Source organism: Ailuropoda melanoleuca, chromosome 16 (assembly GCF_002007445.2).
Source record: "Ailuropoda melanoleuca isolate Jingjing chromosome 16, ASM200744v2, whole genome shotgun sequence".
In the NCBI taxonomy this organism is placed as follows: Eukaryota; Metazoa; Chordata; class Mammalia; order Carnivora; family Ursidae; genus Ailuropoda; species Ailuropoda melanoleuca.
Genome location: NC_048233.1, coordinates 41,520,288 through 41,547,239, shown reverse-complemented (window position 1 = coordinate 41,547,239; position 26,952 = coordinate 41,520,288). Strand labels below are relative to the sequence as shown.

The following is a 26,952-nucleotide window of genomic DNA, read 5'->3' as shown; positions in this document are numbered from 1 at the left end:
GGGGTGAGGCCTAAGATTCTACATTTCTAACCTACTCCGAAACGATCTCATTGCTGCCAGTCCTTCGACAACACGGAGAAACATGGCGTCAAAATCTCTGTTGGTGAATATTCTACATACAGAGGCAGAAGACAGCAGGCAGACAGTCAGAGTAAAGCATCTGCCACTTATACGAGTTAGATAAAACCTTCCATCGGTTTAGATCAGCGGTTCTCAACAGAGGGCAATTTTGCCTCCTAGGGGACAGCTGGCAACATCTGGAGACATTTTTGGTTGTCACAACTTGAGGGGGGGGGTTACTGGCCCGTAAAAGGTAGAGGCCAGGAATGCTGCTAAACGTTCTACAACACATGGGACATTCCGACGACAGAGAATTATCTAACCCAAAGTGCCACCAATGTCGAGGTTGAGAAATTCTAATTTAAATGAAGGAAATTTCTGTAGTAGAAAGAACGCAGATTTTGTAGTCAAGGATCTAATACAAGCCCTGACATTTACCAGCTGCCTGACTTCAGGAAAGTCACTTAACTTTGCTGAGTTTTGTTTCCATAACTATGAAAAAAGGGTTGACAGGTTGTGGGGCTTATGACTCAGCAGGCCTCTGTAAAGAGCAGTCTCCTTTCCTTCATTTGTACCTTAGGGTTCTTGAGCCAAGAAAGAATAAAAATCAGCACAGACATGGAAGCTAGTAGGACCAAGCCCTTTGGGTTTCTGGGTCAAGGGTAAGATGTTCTGGACAAAGAATGAAAAGTTCTACAAGTTCGTACTAACCACCAAGTTGCCAATGACCATGACCATCATGAAGACAATGAGGCACATGGCCTGGCCGGCCACTTCCATGCAGTCCCACATGGTCTCAATCCACTCCCCGCACAACACTCGAAAGACAATGAGGAAGGAATGGAAAAAGTCATTCATGTGCCAGCGAGGGAGTTCACAGTCTTGGTTGATCTTGCAGACACACTCTTTGTAGCTCTTTCCAAAGAGTTGCATCCCCACCACGGCAAAGATGAAGACAATAATGGCCAGCACCAGGGTCAGGTTGCCCAGGGCACCCACTGAATTTCCAATAATCTTGATCAGCATGTTCAGGGTGGGCCAGGATTTGGCCAATTTGAAGACGCGGAGCTAAGGGGAAAAAAAACAAAACAAAAATCAAATGATTCTCAATCCATTTTCTTACCACATGGCTAAAATAAAAACATATAAAACTAGTGAGATCACCTTAAATTTATTGAGCACCCTGGGAAGTTCCCAGGACTTTCTAACTGTCTTAGACTAAAATGGGAGAATGTGAGGCATAGACAGGGAAAATAGATAAATTTCACAGTAAGTGAAAGACTTAGGCTAGGAACCAAGAATACTGCCTCTAGCCCCCTGTATTAGTCCCTGGGTCAAACCAGTTTTTATTTATTTATTTTTTTAAAGTAAGCTCCATGCCCAGCATGAAGCCCAACAGGAGGTTTGAACTCACGACCCTGAGATCAAGACCTGAATTGAGATCAATAGTTGGACTCTTAACCAACTGAGCCACACTGGCACCCCTCAATCCACTTTTTAAGAACCCATACATGAATATATCCTTTTGCTATTGATTTTGCCTTGACTTCTCAAGGAACATATCAAGGAAAATGTGAGTTGTAGTGAAGCAAAATATCAGGATGGTAAGGACAGTGAAAAATCATCTGTCTCTTTAAAAAAACATGCATTTAAAAATTCTAAATGTCTCTCTTTTTGCTTGCCAATAAATAATCAATAGCTGATATGAAACTTTGGGATATGCTTGGAATAACTTGGAGGAAAAGCACAATGCCCTAGTAGGTGCAGTTCCACATATATCAAACATCTTTATAATGATATTAATTCAGAAGACAGAACTTCCATTACCTACAATCATGAAACTTCAATATTCTATAATAAATGATTTACAAAACCTTAGCTAGTAGTCTGAGAATTAAAATGCATAAAGCCCATGAATGAAATGATATCATCTTCAGACGTCATTAGTTAATGACTAACGTAGGATATAATAGGAATTCTGGTAGAAGGCAACAGAGTAGAGCGGAACATTTTTTCTTCCTCTTAAAAGCTTGAGTCTTATCTGAGAGTTCAAGATACACCAGGTGTTTCTCTGTATGAATATCTGGATGATTCGTATTTTTTCCCTTTCTGACTGGCTTTTTAATTATTAGGAATACTTGTGCTAAGGCTTCCACCTCTTAGTCCTTCATCTCATCTTCCAGATAATAAGAACGATTTTCAAAATTCTACTGTGGGCTGGATCCTAACCCAAGACTGTAAGCAGAGGTTCCAGAAACTTGGCAGAGGTTATGTGTGACTTAGACTGAGCAGGACCTCTGTTTTACAAATAATTCCATTCTATTCCAATCTTCTTTCTTCAATATGCTAAACACCCTGATGAAAAAACCTAAAATCCTTTCGGTTACAAGTGCTTAGGTATTTTTCCCAACAGGGAGAGAAAAACCTAAGCCAGTTCTGATAATCTGAGTGGGGTATCCCCAAAGTAACTCAGCTTCTCAAGGGACTTAATCAGGACATCGCTTATCCCTGTGTTTATGGGAAGCTATTTCGAGGATATCATTAACTATTCTTTCAAAGTCATTTTAGTAATTTTAACATTAACTTCTTCAAATACATCACAAAACCCTTCTCAGCTAATGTTATGGGAAAAAAGCCAATGTTCAACTATTAATTTCAATATAATTTAAAAAAATACTATTTTATTCCTGTTTTCTGGGAGGGGGTCACCATGATGGAAGAAATGAGAGACATCTGAACAAGGAGAAATTCCATTTCAGGGAGATGTTCAGATAAAGAAACAGGTTTACTACCAAATTCATTAGACCTCAGAAGAGCCCTTAGGAATCCTTTTTCATCTTTTAGATTATCCATTATTTTCTGAGGTGAGGAACTTCCTAAAACCGGCCTCTGTTTGTTGATATTAAAAACTAACTTCTATATCAGGCACTTAACAGAAAAATTTTTAAGATTTTAGTATCTAAGCCAATAAACTGCCAACAGGAATTGTGAGAAGACTATAGCTAAGGATTTCTTTAATCATCAAATTAACTTATGCAAAACTTTTTAGTAGCTGCAAGATAGGAAATGTAAAAAGAAATTGGAGAAATATGGAATACCAATCGGAAAGATCGCAGCACCGAAAGCCCCTCCACGTCTGCTAGACCCAGTTCCATTAAACTGAGGGAGACAATAAATCCGTCAAAAATGTTCCAACCTTCTTGGAAATAATAGTAGGGATCCATGGCTATGAGTTTCAGGAACATTTCCGCTGTGAAAATTCCAGTGAAAACCTAAAGAGGGGAAGGCAGGGGGTAAGAAAAAGAAATAATAGAAAGAGAATGCCTTTATCATTATCTTTGAATACAACATGTCCAAGAAACTGCAAGAGCTAGCCTTGTTAAATTCTGTATCTGAGGACATCAGCACTTAGATGTCCCATGACTACGCCACATGAGGCAGGAGAGACTTCTTTTCCTCTTGAATCAAGTACTCAGTCCCAACATTCTCATCTTTGTTGCCAAAGCCACCTAATTCACATTGTTCAAGAGTGCATTTAAAAAACTGTTTTAAGCAATAGGAAGACCACACAGGGGACCCCTTCTAAAGGGTCAGCAGTCATTTTGAATGTTTATGTTTGGGATGTTTGCCTAAAAACACACACACACACACTCATTGAATTATAATTCTATTGAAAAAATATAGCGTTATTCCTGACTTGATATTATGTGTCTTATCAAAGGTTAACATATGCTTCCGAATTTTTTATTTTACATTGTAAAAGCAACAGAACACTGCTAGAACGGTGCAAAATACAGGAAAAAAGTATAGTCTCAATATCTTGCATACAATTATCATTTTTATGTACTCCCTTTCTGGTTTTTTTCAAATGCATATATATTTTGACAGAGTTGTAAAATCATAGAGTACATAATATCTTGGGTCTTATTTTTTACTTATCATAACTCAATCCATGTTGCTACATAGCCTTCTGAATTCCCATTTATATCGCTTGTATAGAATTCTACTGAGTATATCCTCAAAGAACTTTCTTTTCTTTTTATTAAAGATTTATTTATTTATTTATTTAGAGATAAAGCATGAGCAGGGCGAGGGCACAGAGGGAGAGAGAGAGAGAATCTCAAATGAGACTCCTCACTGAGCGAGGAGCCCGACATGGGGCTCGATCCCAGGACCCTGAGATCATGACCTGAACTGAAATCAAGAGCTAACCGCTTAACCGACTGAGCCACACAGGCACCCCCTCAAATTTTTTTCTTATTGTTGGGAGACTTTGGTGCTTCATTTGATTGTTTCAGTATGAGAATTAGTGATGTAATAACTGTTGTAGGTCCGTAGCTTATTGGGTCTGAGAATGACTTCTTCCCGGAGTTACACGACTCCAACTTTTCTACCCTCAGAGCATCCTGTGTTTCCCAATGCCTTCTGTATCCCACAGGTCTTGGTAACATAACGTGCAGTAAGAAAGTAAAATCCCATGAATGCCAGTTTCGACAAGACCAATACCCTCATTCTAAGCTAACCATGTAACATCAGACTCTTACTGAATATTATGATTTTAGAGGAGGACTTTCTATGTAATAGGTTTTAAACTCATAATAAGTTACAGCTTGCAACTACCTGGTTACCAAGTTTACAAAGAAAGCAGTGTAAGGAAAACTTTGAAGATACGGTCTGAGGACAGAATTGGAAATAGTGAAAACACTTAGACACTGTTTGGAAACAGACTCAATGAATATATAGCAATGACAAAACAGAACGGTGTGATAGAAATCAAAATGGATATATGGGCTGTACGGTTTTGTGTCTGTGTACTTTTCCATGGCTCCCCTTTTTTCTAAACTGCAGATGCAGTATTCTAGAACTGAAAGAAAATATTCCCAGAGAGATCCAGTTAAGTAAAATCAAAGTTCACAGTGCGTGCTAAGCACCTACGGATGGAACATCACCGTGAGGGCAGCTAATCAATTCCTGACAGACACTTCACCCGCAGCGTAAACCCATGGAAGCTTTCTCTATACAGAAACGTCAGCCTGCTTACTGCACACTAAGGAGAGCCCGGATTTGCTGCCCCACTGGTTCTGGTGAACACACAGGACGTGCTCAGTAATAAGCACTGGGTAACTGACCACGGAATATTTATACTGTGGGAACTCTGGTTCCTAAGAGAAAATCAACGTTGACAGTTACTGTTGCTTTTCAGTGGGATGAATGGCACCCAGATGCCGGGTGGAAATGCCTGTGACAGAGGTCAGCAACCATGTTATTTCAACATACAGGGATTGCCATCATTTGGGGTTTGCTGGTATGAAAGAATTACTTTTTTACAAATGGGAAAGAGTAGATTTAAGGCTATCCCTATGATGCCATTCTAATTTGCGCTGTGGTATGCTGCTTTTTTTTTTTTTGGATTCTTTTTTTTAATTTTTTTAAAATTTTTTTTGCTTCTTGAGGAGGAGAAAAAAGGAGAATTACACACAACGTATCAACCAACAACCACACACATAAACGGTGCTCTTGTGAGTGTCCTCGAATATTCACCTAGGAATTTATGCTTTAATGTAGCAGTTCTCAAAGAAATTGGGACTGGGGTGTCAGGGCCTGAGAAGTGTGGGGAGAGGGTCCACAGGGAGGACAATGGTGTGGATGCTGGGGGTCTAGCATAGGAAGCCGAGCCGAACAGGGCGAGAGGACATGACTGGGATTTCTGGCAGAACCTGAAGGGGCCTGAGAATGAATGAGTTCTGAGGTGCACGGGAATTTTCCGAGTCCAATGGCTGTATTGTGGTTTTGCACGAGAGTGTACTTGTTCATGAAACACACGTGTGAGAGGCTGAGAGGCTGTGTCAGCAACTTACTCTCCAAAAAAATGTCTTAGACTGTACCTGAAACCTTTCTCTAAGACTAAAATTGCTTAAAAACCAAAACAAAACACCTTATAAACTCACTGTTGTGTTCAAATAGTTGCAAAAAAGGCAAGAGAAGAATCCTTACATTTATCTCCTTTTTTAAAAAAAAGATTTTATTTATTTATTTGATAGAGACAGCCAGCGAGAGAGGGAACACAAGCAGGGGGAGTGGGAGAGGAAGAAGCAGGCTCCCAGTAGAGGAGCCTGATGTGGGGCTCGATCCCAGAACACTGGGATCACGCCCTGAGCCAAAGGCAGACGCTTAACGACTGCGTCACCCAGGCGCCCCATTTATCTCCTGAATAACACAAAAGTCGTAGAAGTCACATAGCCTCCCTGGGCTTCCATTTCCTCTATGGAACATGGGGGATAGATAGAATTATCTTTAAGGTTCTTCCTCGTATTAAAGTTTTTCCTTGTGGGGAGGGTGGAAGAGGTAGGAGGGACCCTCACTTTACAGAAAACTGTTCTCTTCTATCATCAGAAACCTCCATCTGTATATCTATGGACAAACGCAGCTCAATTCACCGTCCCAGCTGTGGGAAGTCCTCGGAGTCCCAACCGTGAGACAAGGTCGTTCCCTATTTCAGAAGCTGGTCAATCTCACTCTTTTCCACCTTCTTTTTCTCAGGTTCAGTCAAAGACTTTCTTTAGACGTCCAAGCCTTTGGGAGCTCCCTTCTGCTTGTTAGATGGGATGCTGCCTGATTCACGAATCATTTAATAAAGCCAATTAGATTTTAAAAAATGTCCAAGGTACAGAATACACTAATACATTTCCTATGATTTATAGAGTGCTTTTCACTATTCCAAAAACTTCTCTACAGGTTCTCATTTTATCCTTCCAGCTACTGATGACATGGTATTATCCTCATTCTATAGATGCAAACATTTGTGGTCAGAAATGAGTGGCATGTTTAGTTAGTATGTCCAAAACAGTACTCTTGATTTTATTTATTTATTTATTTATTTATTTATTTATTTATTTATTTATTTTTAAAAAAGATTTAATTTCTTTATTCGACAGAGATAGAGATAGCCAGCGAGAGAGGGAACACAAGCAGGGGGAGTGGGAGAGGAAGAAGCAGGCTCCGCGGAGGAGCCCGATGTGGGGCTCGATGTGGGGCTCGATCCCAGAACGTTGGGATCACGCCCTGAGCCGAAGGCAGACGCTTAACCGCTGTGCCACCCAGGCGCTCCCAGAACTCTTGATTTTAAACTCCAAACCTATTCCTTCCTCAGTCATCCTATTTCCCTCTTAGCTACTAAACTTCCAAATCTAAGTACCATTCTTCATTTCTTTCCCTTCATGCTCACCTCCAATTTACTGCCCAGTCCAAAGTGTCCTGAACCATTCACTATTTTCCATCCCAACTACTAATTGCATGCTTACAATTCTTTATAATCCCTTGAAAATTCTGGCCCTCAGAGTGCTTTCTCATTTCAGAATTCGGTTTTGGTTGGCTTGCTTCAAAAAGTCCCGAAATATTAGTTGCTGACCTTCCCTTCTGCCCTCTTCCCTCTCGATGATTCTGAGCAAAGTCTTCTGAATGCTCACAACTCTAATTCAGGTGTGACCCTAAGTCTCTACAGATTTTTAAGAAAGGGAAAAATAATGATATCTGCTGGCCTGGTCTGAGGGTAATTCTGCTGGGGGTAGGTGAAAAGGCCTCTCAAAATCCCTTCAAAATCAAGGACTGGTTCTGTAAAAAGCAAGTAAAAGTAAAGACTTTGAGAAAAACAACACATCACAGGGAAAATACCACCACCACCAACAAACAAAATTATCAAGTCATAGTTTTCATTACTTAACTCTTGGCTAATAAAATAAAGCTCATATCGATATCATTTTGATGACTGGTTCAAAATGTTGCTTGATGGCTCCTGGTCAGCCAGTCACACAGCCCTTCAGAGTCAGCAGATTTCTTGGACAGCCTATGAGAGTGTCCTGTTTCAAGACCACCATGTTTCATCGGGCTGGACATGAGGGTTTACACTGAAGCAGTGAGCCTGAAGTGTGGCACTAACTCAGACATGGAGAGTGGAAAGACCACAGAACTACCTTGGACGTGTACCAGGGAACATGACAGGCTGCCAGGACTAAACGGATAAAGGATCTCCTCCTTTGCCATGTGTGTTTTCATAATCAGAACTCAAAATGATATTATAACACTCTAACAGTATATTAGGACTTAATGTAAAGACTGTGTGTGTGAGACGTGTGTGTGTGTGTTGGGGGGGAGGGGGAGGGAGAACATCAGGCAGAGATCATACTCAAAAGGTAACGAATCACTAGATTTGACTTGCTCGTGGTGAAATTCCTAAGGAATAATGAAGCCCCGATGACCTAGAGGATTCTTTCCAACTAAATCTTTCCTATCAAAATTCAATTACCTCCTGGTTTTTGGACTAAAGAAATAAAACAGAAAACGCCCAAATCACAACTATTTGACTTCAGAACACACTGTGTCATCTATTTAAAAAAAACCCTCATTCTTATCTTCTAAATAATATAATAAATTAAATATATGACTTAAGCTAACATTAAAATAAATTTGGCACAGATCAACTAACGGTAGAAACTGGATAAGAGCCCAGAAGCTGGATGGGAGGGAGAAACCAGCCTAGAGTTAAAAGTTTCCCACAGAGAGGCCCCATATGGATAATTAAGATATGACAGCGCAGGCCAATTTATAGTTATGTTTAGTGCAGTAAAAGAGCTCCCCTATTTCGTGGTGGTTGTTACTGAAGGTGAAAGGGGAAGTGATGTGCTGGAGTAATGCAGGAATCAATGTGAGAAACAGAATGAGAAAAAAAAATCCAGAAGTCCTTGGCTCAGGTTGCTAAAACCAACCCACTGCACCATATCTCCCATTCTGTCACCATGGTTGGTTTTCTGCCAATAGCTCCTAAATGACGTCTTCAAAGTTCTGCAGAAAGAGGAAACAGCCAAGGGATCACAACAGTGAGCAGAAGTGGCTGGGGCTACGCCATATGTGGAAGCATTTGTCTTCCAATTAACTATTACTTTCTTTTCAACTAAACTCCAGCTTCTAGTATCAGAAAAAGATGTCCTACAGGCAAAACAAGTTCAGATCATAAAATCAGGAGGCCGTGTTCCATCTTACCAGATTTCCTACAGCCAAGACGTGTTCGAATTGTGGTGTCATGGGATGGTGCTCCATGGCCATAAACAGGGTGTTCAGGACAATGCAGATGGTGATGGCCAAGTCCACGAATGGGTCCATGACGATCAAGTTCACAATCTCTTTCAGTTTTATCCAGTATGGATGACACTCCCAGATGAGGAAGGTATTGGCAAATTTATACCAGCATGGCGGGCACTTTCTCTGAGACTCTTCCAGCTCTGTAGTGAGTCAAGCACAAACACAGTGAGGAAACCAAGGCAGTTGCTACTGGTCCTCTGCTGGGAAGTTATCACTGCTCTTCACCACGACAAGAAAGGTGGTCTGAGTGCTGACAGTCCTGAGTGTGTAGTCACTGTCCCCCACCCATTTTCTTTCTCATGAAGGGAAGGAGGAGGCAGGGGCAGTCCCAGGTCACGTCCCTGTTAACAACTATCTGGTTAGAAACTAGGGTTTGATCTGTCTGTTTTGGGAGCATAGCATGCTGGTTAGGAGCTTGGCCTCTGGGGTCTGACTCCCCGGTCCAGCTGGCTTCACCACTCACAACTGTGTGATCTCAGGCAAGTTACTGATTCTGCTACGCTCCTGTTGCCTCATCTGAAACGGCACTTACTTTACAGGCTATAGGACTAAGCGAGTCCTATACTCCTCATCCACTGATTGAGGAGTAAGCGAGTTGGTGAACGTAAAGCAGTCAGTACAGCGCCCGGCACAAGGGAAGTCCTCAATAAATGGCAGGTTTTCTATTGTATCTCGTATCCCTAGATCATATCCGAGAAGCAGTCAAAAGCAGACTCTGAAGCCAGACATACCTGGCGCTCAGACACTGCTAAGTGGGGGAACCTGAGTACATGACTTCAATCTGCTGAGAGAATTAAATGAGCTGAGACAGAAAGCCCCTCGGAGCACCCCGGCCTACATTAAGGGCTACAGAAGCATTTGCTCTCAGCATTCTCCTTGCAGCAGGCAGCACTGGCGGCCAGCGACCCTGTGGAGGTTGTCTCTTACGGTCCCAAAGAAGTGCAAGTCAGGGAGTTCACAATTCACAGTTGAGGTGGGCACAGGAGGCCCACTCCTCTCCCTTCCCCTCCTCTTTCTCATCCCCCTTCTCTTCCCTTCTCCATTTACCTCCTCCCTCCTTTCTTCCCTCCCTTGGTCTCTCTCCTCTTTCCTTTCTCTTATCTTCTTTCAGAAGAAAAACAGAACTGATTAGCTTCCAACGCAATCTTATGTGATCCCGCCCCCCCCCCCCACAAAACTGATAAGCCAAGAGCTGCTCCAGTTGAGGCAAGAAGAGGAGCCCAGTCTGACAGACTTCCTCCTTCCCTGAGGCACTTCCCTAGAATCCTGGCATTCTGATGGACAGAGATTGCATATCACTGGACCAAGATGCTCCCTAAGGTCGTTCACAAAACAAAGATGAAAAAGGACCATTAGACACTAAAGGCAGAGAGCTGTTCAGCTGGCAGCCACAACAATCCAGGCATTAGGCCGTAGGTAACAAAGCCCTCCTCAAGTGAAGCATGAGTTACAACAGACTGGATTACAAAAGTCCAAGGACCTTGATCTTCGAGGATGTTCTTTAAGAGATGTAGCTTTGAAAACCTGTCAGCATGATAATCCTTAGAGGCAAGGTCTCGGTTCCACAGGGTTGGGTATAACTGTATCTATCCCACACCCCAACCCAGTTCTGCTGACAAAATAAAATCATTCAGGCAATGAAAAAAAGTTTCCCAACGTTTCACCAAGAACAAGATGGCTGCCTTAAGTTAGTCTACTTCCCCTTTTCTCAACCAGCTGGATGGTGCCCATGGTGATGGCTTTATTTTAGTTGGGGTGCTTTGATTGGGTTTTTGATTGGCTCTCTGGTTGCTAAGAAAATGGTTGCCTTGGTTTTTCAGATTTAAGGGCCACAGTAAGCGCCACGTGGGAGTCTGCGTGGGAAAGGAAGTCTGTGAAGAAAATTTGCTTTGGCTTCTTCCTCATAGAACTCCCTCCCTTCCCAAGGTAAATTTAGTTTTCTAACCAAAAAAAGAAAATGAAAAGGTTCTCTTATTTCCATAAATTCTTATAGTACATATTTGGAAATTTGGTTCCGTTCCTTTTTTTTAATCTCCTCCTTCTCCAAATGTCTGTTCACTGGCACGTGGAGGTTAAAGCAGCGACTGTTCACGTCTCTGACAGTAGACACAATTGCAGTGTTGTACAGTGCACTAGGCTCCAAGTCTCTGCCAGATACTGAAGAGGGGTTTCCCTACCCTATGGGCCACCAAGACAACTCCTACAGGGATACTAGGGATCTTATCCACATTTTCTCAGGTAAGATCTCAGGATAGTCTTTTCTGTTCTACAAACGGTAAGACAATGTGGAGCTTCAGTAGCTAGAAAAGATCAGTTAGGTGACAACAGAGGTTTATAAAGTGACTCACAACTTGACAAAATGTTACCGGCCCCACATGCCTGAAGTGGCCTAGAATTTGGTCTGGGGGAATGGGTTAACATATCTAAAGAAATATCCAAAGGCTTGTGGGGTTCCCTTTATTTTACTCCTGGACATTCTTAGAGAGGTTACTGCAGTCAACCTCAGGGGTTCTGGGAATTGTTTTCAGAGAGGGCCTCACAGTTCCACCAAGATGGTGGTGTTAGTGGACCGTGAGGTTTCTGAAGGCAGGGGTTCGCTTAGTTCAACTCAACAATTTTGAAACACCTACAGTGTGCAAGGCCCTGGGGAATACGCTGATGAGCACAGTTGCCACCCTCAAAGAGCTTGTAGCCACACCACGAAAGACAGATAGCAGGTAAGTAATGGTGCTGACTGACACTTGGGGCTGGTCAGTTGAACACAAGAGTGAATCAACAAATCGTGGCAGCCAACAGCTATGGCCAGTTGTCTCTGTGAGGCAGTTTTTGAACCTGTTTTGCCTGAGAATCAATAATGCCAAGTACCACCACCACTTCTTCATTCTTACCTCACCAACTCCCTCCCCTTCTCCCACAGCTTCGCTGATTGGAGAAGTGAGTCTATAGTAGCCTGCCTACACCCTACCCCCCCCCCAAGTCCTCTGAAACATCCCCAAGGCTCTGCTGACTGAATTCTGCTGAGTTTACTGGATCTGGGTGAGCATGGCTACAGCGAGATGGGGGGACACACAGCAGGCAGGATTTTCTCCTTATTTACATGGTTCTGGAATTCTCCACTGTGCTTTCTAAGATATTAGGTAGGAAGAAGCCTGCTTCTTTGGTTTGGTAATCCAAAGATTAAAATAATATCAGAGTTTCCTAACTGAAGTTCTGAGAAGCAGGAACAATTATTCATTCAATGCTGGCTTTTCAGATTGTAACAATTATTGAATACAGAGGGACCAGCAGTTAAATAGGAATGGATCTTTCTTAATGTCCTTTAATTCCCTCTCACATTATTTGGCTCCAGCCATTCATTGTTCTTTGCTTATAGCAGTTCTGTCTCATCAGCTTTAACAAAGGGAGTCGAATACTAGGGGAGGGGATAGGGGAATGTCTGAGCAGCGAAAGGCTATGTGAACATTAGGACTTCAAAAAGGGAGAAAGAACTGGAATGGCTTCCTACTCAGGAACACAACTATGAGAGTCTCTCTCTCCCCTGAGCTACCCCTACGTCTATTTTTTATTATGTATGTGCTGGTGGGTGGAGGCTAGAGAATGAGTAGGGCAGAAAAGGAAGAGAAAGAAGAGCACAGGGAGAAGAGGAAGAAAAGGGAGAAGAAAAAGACCAAGCTACCGCTCCAGTGGTTTCTACCCAACTCAGTAGAAGAATGGAAGCACCAAGGCCTCCAAAAGGAAGCCTGCAGCATGGAAGCCCCCAGCATTCCAAGCATGGCAAGGGTCAGTCTAACAAACATTTACTTTTACTAGACCCTGTGCTGGGCCATTGTAGTAGTCAACTGAGTAACTGTTGTATTGCATCAATAGTTCTCCCATTCTGATGTCTTTGCAGTCATAAAATATGCCTATTGGAGGTGGTTCATTTGTCTTTCTCGACTTCCGCAGATATCCAGAGAAATCCTGTCCTTGTCTCCAAGTGAAGAATAAAATTAGCCGCTGTTCTTAAGCTAGTGTTTCTTAGCTTGGAATTCTTACGCTCTGCAGCTATTTGCCTGTGATCTCAAAGTATAACCACAAAGTTTAAAGATATTTTCTCAGACGTTAGATGAGAATTAAAGAAAAACAGGAATAAATGTTCAGGCAGCTGAAAACAGTTACTTAATATTCTTTTTACTTATACATTCTTAAGATTAGTCTAGGTACACTCTACCACCTCGCTCACATGTGGGAACGTAAACAATCTAGAGGACTTCCTTTCTGGGGAGTCTCCCTTTACCGCAGACACCCCTGCCGAGCAAATGAACACATACTCTCTCTCTTATTCCCTTTCTTTCAGAGGAGAAGTGGTATTGGGCTCAAATGACTCAAAAAATAACTTGTCCCGAGGACACCAGCCTGGGGGTCTGAACTCTGAAGAGCAGCAATCTGGGGCGTCGAGAATGTTCTGAAGCTATAGTGGGACGGCTCAGCTAAACCGACGTGAATCAAAAGAAGAAGATTCACGCAGAATCAATCAGAATCTTGTGAGAGAAAATCCATCAGTGACTCTACCTCCAGAGGAAGCAGGAGGAGCCTGGAATACAGACCACGGTTGGACAGAGAGCTGAGACTTGCTGGGGGACTATGGTGTCATGGAAAATCCTGATGTTCCTCAGTGTGCCAGGCTGTGTCGTGGAGGAGCCAGCAATACCAAGTACAAGCACTGACAGCAAGACGACTGCAGATTCACTATGATTCAACAGTGGCTGTTCTTTCCCTGTGGCACAGAGCGCCGAAATAAGAGGGGTTTCGGCTTACCTATTCACACATCAAATATATTTACGGATACGTGGGGGTGTTTGACGAGAGGCAGAATTAGGTGCGATCAAAATGCACAGTACATTAGTCCTTCAGGGAAAACCAAGAGGGCTGTAGGTAGCTAAAAAGGAAAAGAGGAAGGTATGTTTTGGGGAAGAGGGCATGGAGGGGATTCCATCATTTCCAGTCTCACAGTTCTTCAGTCTACAGCCTTTATAGCCTCACCTCACCCCACTGGCTCCTCACGACCATTACGGTTTTCTTGAGACCTTCTAGCTCACTCCCGACGTCGTTCCTTCATACTTCTTACCTATCTGTGTATGATGCTGGCAGCAGCTCTGAAGTCCTTATTTGATTCTCTGCATGCAGAGTTGGGATGCTGGCTTCTATAACCAGTAGACTCTATTCCTAAAGCTCAGAGTCAGTTTTTGCCAAACTCAGGCCAATGGACAGGGATTGTATTTATCATGCACACTATATATCGATATCTTGGCGGCTTGGACTGACATTAAGGGCACATACCTTCTACCAGTGTATTTGTAACAACACTCAATATACTGTTGATTCTGTCCTTCCGCCCATAGGAGGCCAGTTGGTCCATGGAAACTAAGAGAGACCCAGGGCCTTTCTTCTTAATTTCCACCTCAGTTGTAGCCTGAAAAAAATAGCAAATCGGGTGAGTAAAGTCTTACAAACATTAAAGCTGGGCCTTACTGGACAGATAGTCCAGAGTGTGAGTAGAAACAGATACTCTTCATGACATCTTTTTACTTTGGTCCTACAATCCTATTAACCTCAACAAGGAGAAGGAAACATGACTATGGGTCATCCTGGCTCTATAGATGACAAGACCAGGTAAGTTTGTACAAATCTACAATGAACCAAAGAATCTGGCCAAGACCCAAACACCTCATCTGGTCAATTCCTAGCATGGAGTCAAAAGACCAGATCTCCAGGGGCAACACCAACCGAAGTGGAACCTGAGTTTTCCTGTCTCAGTCTCGTATCCACAGCATCTGGCTAGAATTGGACCACACATAAAATAAGTTGAATTCTCCTCTATTCAACATTTCATTAACCAAGTCCCTGATCACACCAAGTACTGCCGACATTGTTTCCTCCATGGGGAGGGCGCACCATCACTTTCTCAAACTGTCACTTCCAAATGTCAAGCCTGGGCCCGACTGAATGTTAGCAAGTTGAAGTTTTACCCCAGTTCTCCTCCAGGCCAATGTAAAGAAGTATGGTAAGAGTTTCACTATTTTAACTACATAAATAGCACTATTTTTAGTTTGCCCTTATAAAATTTTACTTCATAAGTTAACCGGTGAAGTTCAAATTCCCACTCAAACAAAAAGGGCAGGAAACACCATTAGACTGTTATACAAAATATTTGCTCTACTGTGGGCAGTACTGGTATGGGAGATTACAGCAGTGTTTCTTAACGTCCCTTGCTTGTGCTCTTTGTGCCAACCTGAATATTCTACATTAGATCCGCCTTCACACAGTGGCTTAAAAGCTAGCTTTCTAGTAACCATGCCAACCACTCTAACAGGTCATCCATGTAATGCTGGCTATCCCTTCCACCGTGAAGGTAAGAGGGCAGAGACAGTCACCTTCTCTCAGAGTATGTGTGCGTGAAGCTAGAGCAGCAGGTCTGATCAGTACCAGAAAGGTCCTAGTGCCTTTGAAAAGAAAATAATTGTCTCTAGAGAGCGACATCAGAAAGGCTTTCTGCCCTTGGATATGATTAGATTTTAAGAACTCTATAGAAGAAAGTTGTTGGCAGATTATAGTTTATCTTATTACAGTGTTTCATCAAACTGTTTCACTGATTCAGACATTTGGTTTACCTTAGGGTTTTGTTTTGTTTTGTTTTGTTTTGTTTTGTTTTGTTTTGGAGAACTATAGAAGAAATGGAAAAGAAAAAGAACTGATTTCCTTGGGAATTCCTGGCTGCATTACTATACAAACACCTGAATATATAACAACGATGTGTTGATCTGGACCTCGGGTCATAATAAGATGTATTTCTTTGATAGGGCACTTTTTGCTTCAATTGCCAGCCTGATATTCATGACACCTAATAAATCAGAATAGACTACTCTATTTTAAAAGTGACAATCCTCTAAAAAGGAACCCAGAAGGGCTCCATAGAATGGACACTCTTGTTTCCGGCATTTACTCATTCTAGATTTTTACTGAGCTGCTCTCTGCAGATCTACAGTGCATGGTAGATAATTTTCATAATGCTGACTCCAAGGTACTGTAAGATCTGATGGACTGGCTGATTCATCAAGAAAGGATGAAACTGCATTTAAAACTGCTCTGGTTCTAAGCATATCTTATTGTTTTCTGGACTTGCTGGATGTAACAGGATATAAATTCTTCAGACTTTAGTAACATTAACCTTAAGCAAAGTTAATAAAAATGCTGTCTAAAGGACCTAGTCAAATCATTAATATTATTTAGTGGTATTTATTTGAAAGCTAAACTAATTTTTAGCTTGGATTAAAAAAATCCACATAAAAAAAAGGTTATCCCCAAACTTAATATTAAGATGGAACAATGATTATTTATATCTTTCTATGTAAAATGAAAATAAACTGCAGCAGGGATATGTGGACACAACTTCTATGTTAAAATTTGTTCCAGAGTAAGGTATGTTATAGAACATACCTTCAGCTTCAGGAAAGAAATAAATGAAAGAAGACACCAAGAAAAAGAAATTTCAAAGACAATACTTAGGGAACTTCAGAGGGTAAAAAGAGAAAGTCATTATGTCACCTTTTTACACAGGCAAAAGCATTTACCACAGATCCAAATAACTGGTTCCATTGAAAAGTCCTGTGGTAATAATAAGATATTCAGAAAAATCCCCTTAAATTTGTAAATTAAACAGACTTCCAAAAAGCGATGGATCAAAGATGAAATCACAAAGGAAATTAGAAAATACTTTGAGGATAATGGAAATGATACATTAAAATTTATGGGATGCAGCTAACACAATGGTTTGAGAAAATTATACAGTGCTAAATGGTTATATTAGAATATAAAAAAGATATAAAATTAATGCTCTAAGCTTTCACCTTGAGAAATTAGAAAAAGATCAAATTGAACTGTGGGTAAGTAGATGAAAGGAAGTAATAAAAATGAATTAGTAAATGGACAAACAATAGACAATCAAAAAGGGCAAATATTTTTTAAAAATAGACTAAAATTGATAATTCCCTAGCAAGACTGATCAAGAAAAAAAGACAGAAAACACAAATGGTAATTTTCAGGAAAAGGAATGGGAACATTACTACAAATGCTACAGGCATTATTAGGATAGTAAGAATATACTGTAATTATAAGTTGAACCATCATAAGATGAAAATCTTCTGTACAATATTTGTATTAAAGTATGATAAAATACAGTGTGATAATCAATAAACCCAAAAATCTAAATGGTTTAACCTAAAAAAAAAAGAATATATTATAAACAACTTCATGTCATTTCACCATGTATGAAATGGACAAACTCATCAAAACACAACTTATCAAAACTGATAGAAGAAGAAATAGAAAATCTAAATAGCCCACATTAGAAACTGTAATTTAAAAAAAACCTTATAAGAAAGAGAAGTCTAGGTCCAGATGGCTCTACCAGTGAATCTATTAAAAATTTATGGAAGAAATAATACCAATACCAAATACTAACACCAATTCCTTCAGAAAATAGAGAATAAGGGTATACTTCTCAACCTGTTTTGTGAAGTTAACATAACCTGATACTAAACTTGCCAAAGACATCACAGGAAAAGAAAATCAGAGACCAACATCCTTCATGTTGACCAACGATGTGAAATTCTTAACAAAACATAAGCAAATATATACAAAGATAATACATCATGACCAACAGGGTTTATATGAGGAAAGCTGGTTTCACATTAGGAAAAAAGTCAATGTCATTCATCACTTTAACAGAATAAAGGAGAAAAACCATCTGATTATCTCACAGGTACAGAAAAAGAACATTTAATAAAATTCAACACCTCTGCATAATAAAATTTCTTAGCAAGCTAGGAATAGAATGTAGCAGTTTCAATCTGATAAAGAATATCTATGAAAATCTACAGCTAACATTATACTTCTTGATGAAACATTATATCCTCTTCCTCTAATAATGGAAACAAGGAAGAATGTCTGCTTTTATCATTTCTATGCAGTTTTGTATCTCAAGTCCTAGCTAGTGCAATAAAGCAAGAAAAATAAGTAAAAGGCATAAAGGTGCAGTTGCTGTTATTCACAGAAAATATTATTGTGCATGTAGAAAACCCTATGGAATTTACCAAAAAAAAAAAAAGGACCTAATAGAACCAATATGTTATATTTATCAAGGTGATAAGACACAAGTTCGATACACAAAAATTAACTGTATTTCTATGTTCTGGCAACAACAAATACTTGAAAATAAAAAATTTAAAAATTATGCCTGTTACAACAGTATCAAAAAACACAAATACCAAGGAATAAAACTAAGGAAAGATGGGTAAGACCTCCACTACGAACTACACAACTTTGCTGAAAGAAACTTGAGAAGACTTTAATAAATGAGAACTATACCACATTCACAGATCAAAAGATTCAATATAATTAAGATGTCCATTATTCCCAGCAATCACTATAAAAATTCTAGGCTTTTCTGAAGAAACTGACAGAAAATGATACACCTGAGAAAGCCTAATATACTGTAATACGTAAGGACATGCAAAGGATCTAGAATAGGAAAATAATCTTTTAAAAAAGATCTGAATAGCAAATCAATCTCTTAAGAGGTTATTTAATAATCTTTAAAATATTTTTTGTTTGGAGGGCTTATGCTATATCATTTCAAGACTGTAAAGTAACAGGGCACCTGGGTGGCTCAGTCATCCAGCAGCTGCCTTTGGTTCAGGTCAGGGACTGAGCCCAGTGTTGGGCTCCCTGCTCAGCAGGAAGCCTGCTTCTCCCTCTCCCGTTCCCCTTGCTTGTGTTCCCTCTCTCTCTCTCTCTGTCAAATAAATAAATCTTAAAAAAAAAGACTATAAAGTTACAGTAATTAGACAAATGTAGTATTGGTATAAGCATAGACAAACAGACCAAGGGAACAGAACAGAATCCAGAAACAGACCTACACATGTACATCACTAGATTTTTGACCAAGGTGCCAAGTCAATTCAATGGAGTAAGGAAAGTCTTTTTAACAAATGGTACTGAAAAATTAGATATTCATCCAAGTCAACTCCTATCTAATTTCATACACACAAATTGAGCTGAATCAGAGACCTGAATATAAAACCTAGAACTGTAAAATTTATAGAAGGAAAATAACTTCACAATTTTGGGTAATGGCAAAGATTACTTGGACAAGATGCAAAAAACAACATAAAACGAAAAAACTGATACATTGGATTTCATCAAAATTAAAAATTTATGTATCTGATAAAGGACTTGTATCCATAACATATAAAAAACAAATCAATAATGGGTAAAAGATTTAAATAAGCAACTAATAAAAGATCTATGAGAAGCCAATAAGCACATGAAAAGACGCTCATCATCATTAATCAGCAGGGAAATGCAAATTAAAAGCACAGTAAGATACAGTTTATGCTCACTAATATGCTAAAATCAAAGACTAACATCACCAAATGTTGGCTTGGATATGGAGCAACTGGAACTCTAATGCACTGTTGGTAGGAGTATTAAAAATAATGGTATAACTATCTGGAGAGCTGTTTGGCAGTTTCTTATAAAGCTGAACATACATTTACCATATGACCCGGGATTTTCATTCTGAGATAATTATCCAATATAAATGAAAACATTTATCTACCAAAAGAGTTGCACAAGAAAGCTCTTAGCAAGCTTATTCATACTACTGAAAACTGGAAACAATCTGAATGTCCATCAACAGGAAAGTGGACGAACACATTACAGTGTACTTATACAATGAAGTACCTTATCAATACTCATCAATAACAAGGAAAGAACTCTTGAAACAGCATGAATGTACCTCAAAAACTTCTTGTTGAGTGAAAGAAGCCGAATAAGAAATACGTATCGTATGAGTCCTTGAAAATGAAAGAAAACGAATCTATGGTGATAAATGTCAGAAGAGGTTGCTCAGAGAGGCGAGGGGATTGAGTAGGAAAGGGTACTTTCTGAGAGTCTTGTGGTACAAAGGGGTTTAGGGTACAATTCTCAGCTGGTCAGACAGCTCCACCTCCCCCACCTTGTACCCACATCTTCGGTAAGTCTTGGGTGAGGGTTGCCCAATGTACTACCGCAATACTGATTATGCAGTAGCATTCTTTTGAAACAGAATATGGAACACAGGGTGTGTATATAATATGTATAAAATGTTATCTGTGGTGTGGAAATAAATGAAGATCAGTCAAGTGGGAAAAGCTATTTATTCTGAGCTTGATGAAGGGAGTCAGCCACCATCACATGGGTTTTGCCAGAGACTCAAAGGTAGACAGAGTGGGAAAGCTTTATAGTAGAAAAATGGGAAGGCTTCGGGTGTGCCTTGATTTCAAGGTGGCTGGCACGAGGAAGCTGTAGGTGGGAACGAGAAGCAGGGCATCCTTGGTGATTGATTAGGGGTGCATATTTGGCTTTCTCTTGTGGGTCCTAAGTTGAAAGCAGAAACAAAAATTAGGAAAACTGTCACCTGGTACTCAAGTCCTGCCTATCTGGGGCTGGTTGTTATGGAAGTTATTGTTTAGCTTATTGGATTGTCACCAGAGATAGCAATCTGGCTTCCTGCAGGTCTGACTTACAGCAAGCTGGCTGCCTGGCTTGTTTATCATTGATAAGGGGGTTGGTTTCTTGGGCAGGTTGTGAGTGAAAGTCTTATTTTTATATATGGTCTGGTCATTGTCTGAACACAGAGTCTCTCAGTATTCATCAGATCCGATCGATTAATGGAGAGACAGGGAGCAAACATATATTAGTCACTGTTAACTGCCTAGGATGACATAAACTAAAACTGCTTATAAAGAACATTACTGAAAAGTGCTAAGCACTGAGTGCTAAGATAGTAGTATCCAGAGAAAAATAAATCTGTACTCAAAAAGTCTAAACTGTTAAAACCAGGGCATACAGGAATCCAAGATGGATGTAGTCCCTGAAATCCTTCTTCCCTAGGTGAAGTTTTGAAAGCTGGCACTGAAAGCCCAGGCTATTGTTTCTTTCTTTTCAACGTTTACAACATTGAGATGAAATGCACATAACATAAAATTCACCATTTTAACCATTTCAAAGTGTGCGATTCAGTGGCTTGTGGTATATTTACAATGTACTCCGGGATATTTCCATCACACCGAAGAAAAACACAGTACCTGTTAGCAGCCAATCCCAATCCTCACCTCTACCTAGCCCCTTGCAACCAATAATCTGTTTTCTGTCTTCACAGAGTTGCCTCTTCTAGACATTTCATATAAATGGAATCATATATTATGTGCACCTTTGTGCCTGGCTTCTTTCGCTGAGCATGCTTTCAAGGTTTATTCATACTGTAGCACATAGCAATACCTCATTCCCTTTTATGGCTGAATAATATTACATAATAGGGATGTGTCACATTTTATTTAACCATCTCTCCGTTGATGGGCAGTTGGGTTGTTTCCACTTTTTGGCTATTATGAATAATGATTTTATGAATATTCATGTACAAGTTTTTGTGCGAACACCTGTTTTCAGTTCTACCTAGGAGTAGAATTGCTGGATCATATGGTAACTCTGTGTTTACTTTTTTGAGGAACTGCCACTGTTCTCCAAAGTGGTCGCACCATTTTACATTCCCCATCCGGGTTGTTGGCTATTGTTTCTTGTGTCAGATTCTAGCCAGCTAGAGGGAAGGAATGCTGGAGTACACTCTCCCGTGTCCAGCAGCATCAGAGGCGCCCTTCCTCCAGAATCTGCTTGGGAGGTGTGTCTCTCTTATTGGCTCAGCTGCTCAATTCTTTTCACCTGGGGGGTTGGGAGAGGGCCTCTTCCTCCAGCCATGCTGAGACCCAAGGACCAGAGGAAAGATCCCATACTCCTTCCCTTCCCCTTTACTATCTCTTCAGGTCATTTTTTATTCCTGTAAGTGGAGGTACTTATTTCTTTTGTTTGCTTTGTTTTACTTTGCTGGGGAGGAAAGAGAAGAATTAACAACGTTTTAAAGGCAGGAGCTTCTGCCTTTTTAGAATTCAGCCTCTAAGGAGCTTTCATGTAAAACAGAGGAAGCCACTGAGACCCTTAATTACATACTTTGAAAGTTAAACTCAGTACAAATTTGTTCCGTTTCTCTCAACCCAAAAGCAAAGTTTATTAGGACATTTGGCCACGGACTTCCAACCTCCAAAATTGTAGCTGTCCTTCTCAAAGAGATATCCTACAACACCCGCAGGTGGCAGATTTGCCCACATTTCTACAGATCTGCCCAAGGAAGCTCAACTAAATTGCTCTCCCACGGAGATGCATGAATGGAAATTTATCAAGCAGTTACTTTTCTTCGAACTAAAATTTAGAGCATTTTAGAAGTAGCTTTAGAACCTAGCCATTTGTTTCCTGTTCAAACCTTTCTCAAATTTTTGTAGTAATCCGCTTTAAAATAATTGCACAACAATTTCTTCTTCTCAGACAAAGGCTCTTTAGGATTTTGGAAGGAATGCAACCCTCGCCAAGTCAAGCAATTCAGGAGAAATCCTAATGTTTACTTCTCAGAGAAATAAATGGAAATTAGCTTTCTGAACACCAAGAATGGGCCAAATAATATGCTTCATGGTTTATAAATGTTATTACATTTAATCTTTACAACAGCCCTATAGCACAGGTCCTTTTGTCATTTTTTTGCAGATAAGGAAATGGGCTTAGAGAGGTGACATGAATTTCCCAGGATCACATCAGTGAATAAACTGAAGAACTCGGGCTTCAGGGTTGGTGTAGTGTACTGGTTACTGGCCGGTGCTCTGGAGTCAGACTGCCTGAGTTCAAGCCCTAACCCTACCACTTACTGTGTGATGTTGGGCAAGTCATTTTATTTCTCTAAGCCCTGGTTTCCTCCTCAGTGAAATGCACACAAGAGTAATATCTATCTATCAGCTGTGTACATTAAATGAAATAATGCTTGTTATTTGCAAGCTAGTGCAACATGATTTCTGAGTTACTTGTGAATTTTGGATTTGTCAGCAGCACCTGCTTTCTCTGTGAGTGATGAGATTCTCACCTACTTCTCCAGCTTAGAGATGAAGACATGGAAAAGTCCCCTCATCCTCTGCTTCAGCAAAAAGCAAAAATGAAAATTCCCAAACTATTGAAAAATAATCACCAATCATAACAGTAATTAATGAACAGGTGAAATAGTTTCTGATGAAACTCTAATGAGGTGATGTCTGGATATCTTTTTTTCCACAGAGAATATTAGATTTTTTCTTCTTCTTTTTTTTTTTAAAAAGATTTATTTATTTGAGAGAGAAAGAGCGCACACACAAGCAGGGAGAGGGGCAGAGGGAGAGGGAGAGAAGCAGACTCCCTACTGAGCGTGGAGCCCAATGTGGGTCTTGATCTCAGGATCCTGAGATCATGACCTAAACTGAAATCAAGAGTCAGATGCCTAACCGATCAACTGAGCCACCCAGGCGCCCTGAGAATATTCTATTTCTTTTTTTTTTTTTAAGATTTTATTAATTTATGTGACAGAGAGACAGCCAGAGAGAGAGGGAACACAAGCAGGGGGAGTGGGAGAGGAAGAAGCAGGCTCCCAGCGAAGGAGCCCGATGTGGGACTCGATCCCGGAACGCTGAGATCACGCCCTGAGCCGAAGGCAGACGCTTAACGACTGCGCTACCCAGGCGGCCCGAGAATATTCTATTTCTTGACTTGAGTCTCAGGAAAAAATACAGATGTGGCATAGCTTCAGCATCGATACTGTGAGACCAGCTTGTGGGCCTCAGCAGCTCCCACTCAACTCCACAAAACATGAGCATACAATGGAAGCACTCTAGTGGTTCAGGTGAGGGCAAGTTAATCCACTGGAGACACTTCCCAAACGTTTGGAATGGCTACATCCTAGCCTAAAGCAGTATTCGCTGCTCCTCTGGCCTGGGCTGCATATAACATCAGTAATCTATTACATCCTCCTAAGATAAATGACAAATGTTTTTCACACTTCCCAAAGAAGCTAATATTCAAACAGCCAGGAAGGTCTCTTTATCATCAGGAAGACCCTGGTTCAAGCTCCATTTCCACAAGTCACTAAGGCTCTGAACCTCACCTGTTAAGAGGATAAAATCACCTGCGAACACAATGGATTTGTGTTCGGTATATACAAGAAATTAAATGAGATCATGCATATAAAGTGCTTAGCATAACTATAGCAAGAACCCAATATATGGTGGCTATAATTATTATGTCTGTTGTAGAAAACTGTAAATAACAGAAAAGCGTAAGGAAGAAAAAAAGTCACTTATAATTTCCCCTCCCAAAGCCAACTACTGTTAACTTCTAGTTGGTCATCCTTTTCTGCATGTAGTTTGTCTTTCTACAGATCTGATATCATACCACACAAACTCTATGCAGTCTGGGTTTGTTTTGTTTTGTCTTTTTGGCCTATTGATATGACTTACATATATTGCCACACCATTAATAGCTAGAAAGTGCTTCTTTATGGCTTCTAATGAAATAGCTTTTCCTAGTTATGAAGCCTTTGGGAATGAAATAGCCCTGCCTACCTCATTTCTTGCCACTCTGGGATCTGCCCTCCTGGCCTTGGGAATCCTCAAATCTGTCACCATCATTGCTTGGGACCACTGCGATGAATCCTCTAAGCGCTTATAGGGCGTTGAGTGTGCAGGCCCCCCGAAACCCAAAGGCAGCACTCCGTAGGCTACACTGTAAGGCGGTGCAGACAGCCTTACTTCCACAGCCATCTGCTCAACTGCCTCTCAAATTTTTTCCCCCACACATTATAACAGAAGCTGCAGAAAAACCCAAAAACAAAACCTGCAAACGTGCTCATCTGCCTTCAGCTGAAGTTCAATCTCCTCCTTCCTGGATACCTTTTAAAATACCTTCTTTTCAAAGAAGAAGCAAGATGTATTATTTGGCTGAAGTATTTAAAAAACCAGCCAGAATATCAAAATTTGATTTGGTTCTTAATATCTGAGTTGCCTACACTGTACTGTCCATGCTGACCCACCCCTCATTCTCTATTGATATCATGTCTTGCTTTTTCAGAGAATATAACTGTCTAATTATGGAGCCTAAAAATTTACCCCTAGATGTAGAATTAGGGACGATCAAAAATTATATTTAAAATAGAGATAATCATCTATAACATTTATTTTGCCCAACTATCTGGTTGTGGGGGGGGATTTTGGAACCACTGTTTGTTATTATTACAGGTATTATAGTTGATATTAAAGAAACAGTTTTCCAGGGGAAAAACGGCCATGTGACTAAACAGAGAAGGCATTAAAATTCACTGAGAGAGAGAAGATTGGCTTTTTTCCCCTGAGACTGACTCTATCAACAATGAGCTGCGTGACCTCAAGGAGCCCACATTTTCTGAGCCCTATTTCCCCATCTCAAAAACAGGGATAATGCTCTCCACTTGGTCAGCCTTACAGAAATTCTTATTCAGAGCAAGTTAAATAATGAATGTAAAAGTAATTTGTAGCTTGTAAAAGGCTAAACAAACCCATGTGTGCGTGTGTACGGGGTATTTTGCTATTAATAAAAAGGCAGGAGAGAAAAGACAATGTCAAACACATCCTAACTGCACTTTGAATTTTTATCTGTACAGTCAACAACTGTCCTGAAATGTTAAAAACGGATCATTGTGAATAAGTCCATCCTTGACTGTCCAGTTTTCCTCCACACATGCATCATGCTAATTAGAGGACCGGCTGTCTTCGTGCTGTGTTAGAGGAAACTGAAGTGTTAGAACAAAACGGACTGGCATGCTATCTCAGGGAGCTTATGCCAGCGACGGAGGGCCTGAGGGAAGTTAAGGAGTTAGAGGTACGGAGGGTTAGGATTGCTGAGGTTATAAGAATTTGAAACTAGAAAAAAAGGTATAAACAGCTTAGAATTTAAAGGAATGTTAAGAGATGGCTTTTCCCAAAGAGGGGAGCCATTATCCAAACCCCTAGACAAGTGATTTTATGAAGCTATTATATGCAGCTCCTGCAGAGTCTGACATTTGATTACATTTAAAATTCATCTTTCGCTTCCCTTTTCCTTCCTCCCCCATACACCATGTGTTCTTGCTCCAACCTCCCACTTCTCCCTCCTTTGATTTATTTCCATTTCAATCCCTTTTGAATGTCTAGCTCCAGTCCTGCACTGGCTTCCCTAACCTCTCTTTGCCTGGCTCTCCCTGGTGCACAGCTCCCGCCCGCAGCACCAGGTATCCACGTTCCTCTTTGGAAAAATCACACCTCATTCTTACAGAGGAGACTTGGAAAATTATTGAGCTGTATTGTTGTCGTTAACAGAAAGATAAGAGCTTTAAATTCCAGGCTGTTTCCCTAGGAGGAGAGGACGTGGGAGGGAGAGAAGCAATGGTAGTTCCAAACCGGCTCAGACTTGGTCATTGGTGGTGGCAGGATGCCATTCTCATTCCATCCGGGCGTGGCCAGAGGCATTCAGTCAAAGCAGGTGGGGAGAGGGAAACAGGTAGGCTGATAAAGACTTGCAAAGATGGAGAGAAAGAAAAAGAGGTAAAATAAAACAAAGAGATGATGGGGTAGGGCAACAGAAACAAGGAAGAAGGTGCGGTGGGGAGAAGAGGGCAGGGATTAAAGTGAAAGGGAAACCAAGGACGGGCTGAAGAGAGAAACAGAAACAAACCCGGAGGGAGAAGACAGAAGCGATCGGGTGGTGGGGACGAGAGGGGACGAGAGGGGAAGTAGGGGACAGAGCGTGGGAGCCAGAGGCCGG

General features: G+C 40.8%; 1 protein-coding gene across 1 annotated transcript in view; it reads right to left on the bottom strand.

Moving 5' to 3' along the window:
• The window catches only part of SCN8A (sodium voltage-gated channel alpha subunit 8), a 195,503-nt gene that overhangs the window by 44,535 nt on the left and 124,016 nt on the right, over nucleotides 1-26,952 (bottom strand). Inside the window, 4 exon segments of the mRNA XM_034645208.1 lie at nucleotides 772-1,128; nucleotides 3,159-3,332; nucleotides 9,097-9,335; nucleotides 14,515-14,647. Of these exon segments, the coding sequence (XP_034501099.1) occupies nucleotides 772-1,128; nucleotides 3,159-3,332; nucleotides 9,097-9,335; nucleotides 14,515-14,647 (903 nt within the window).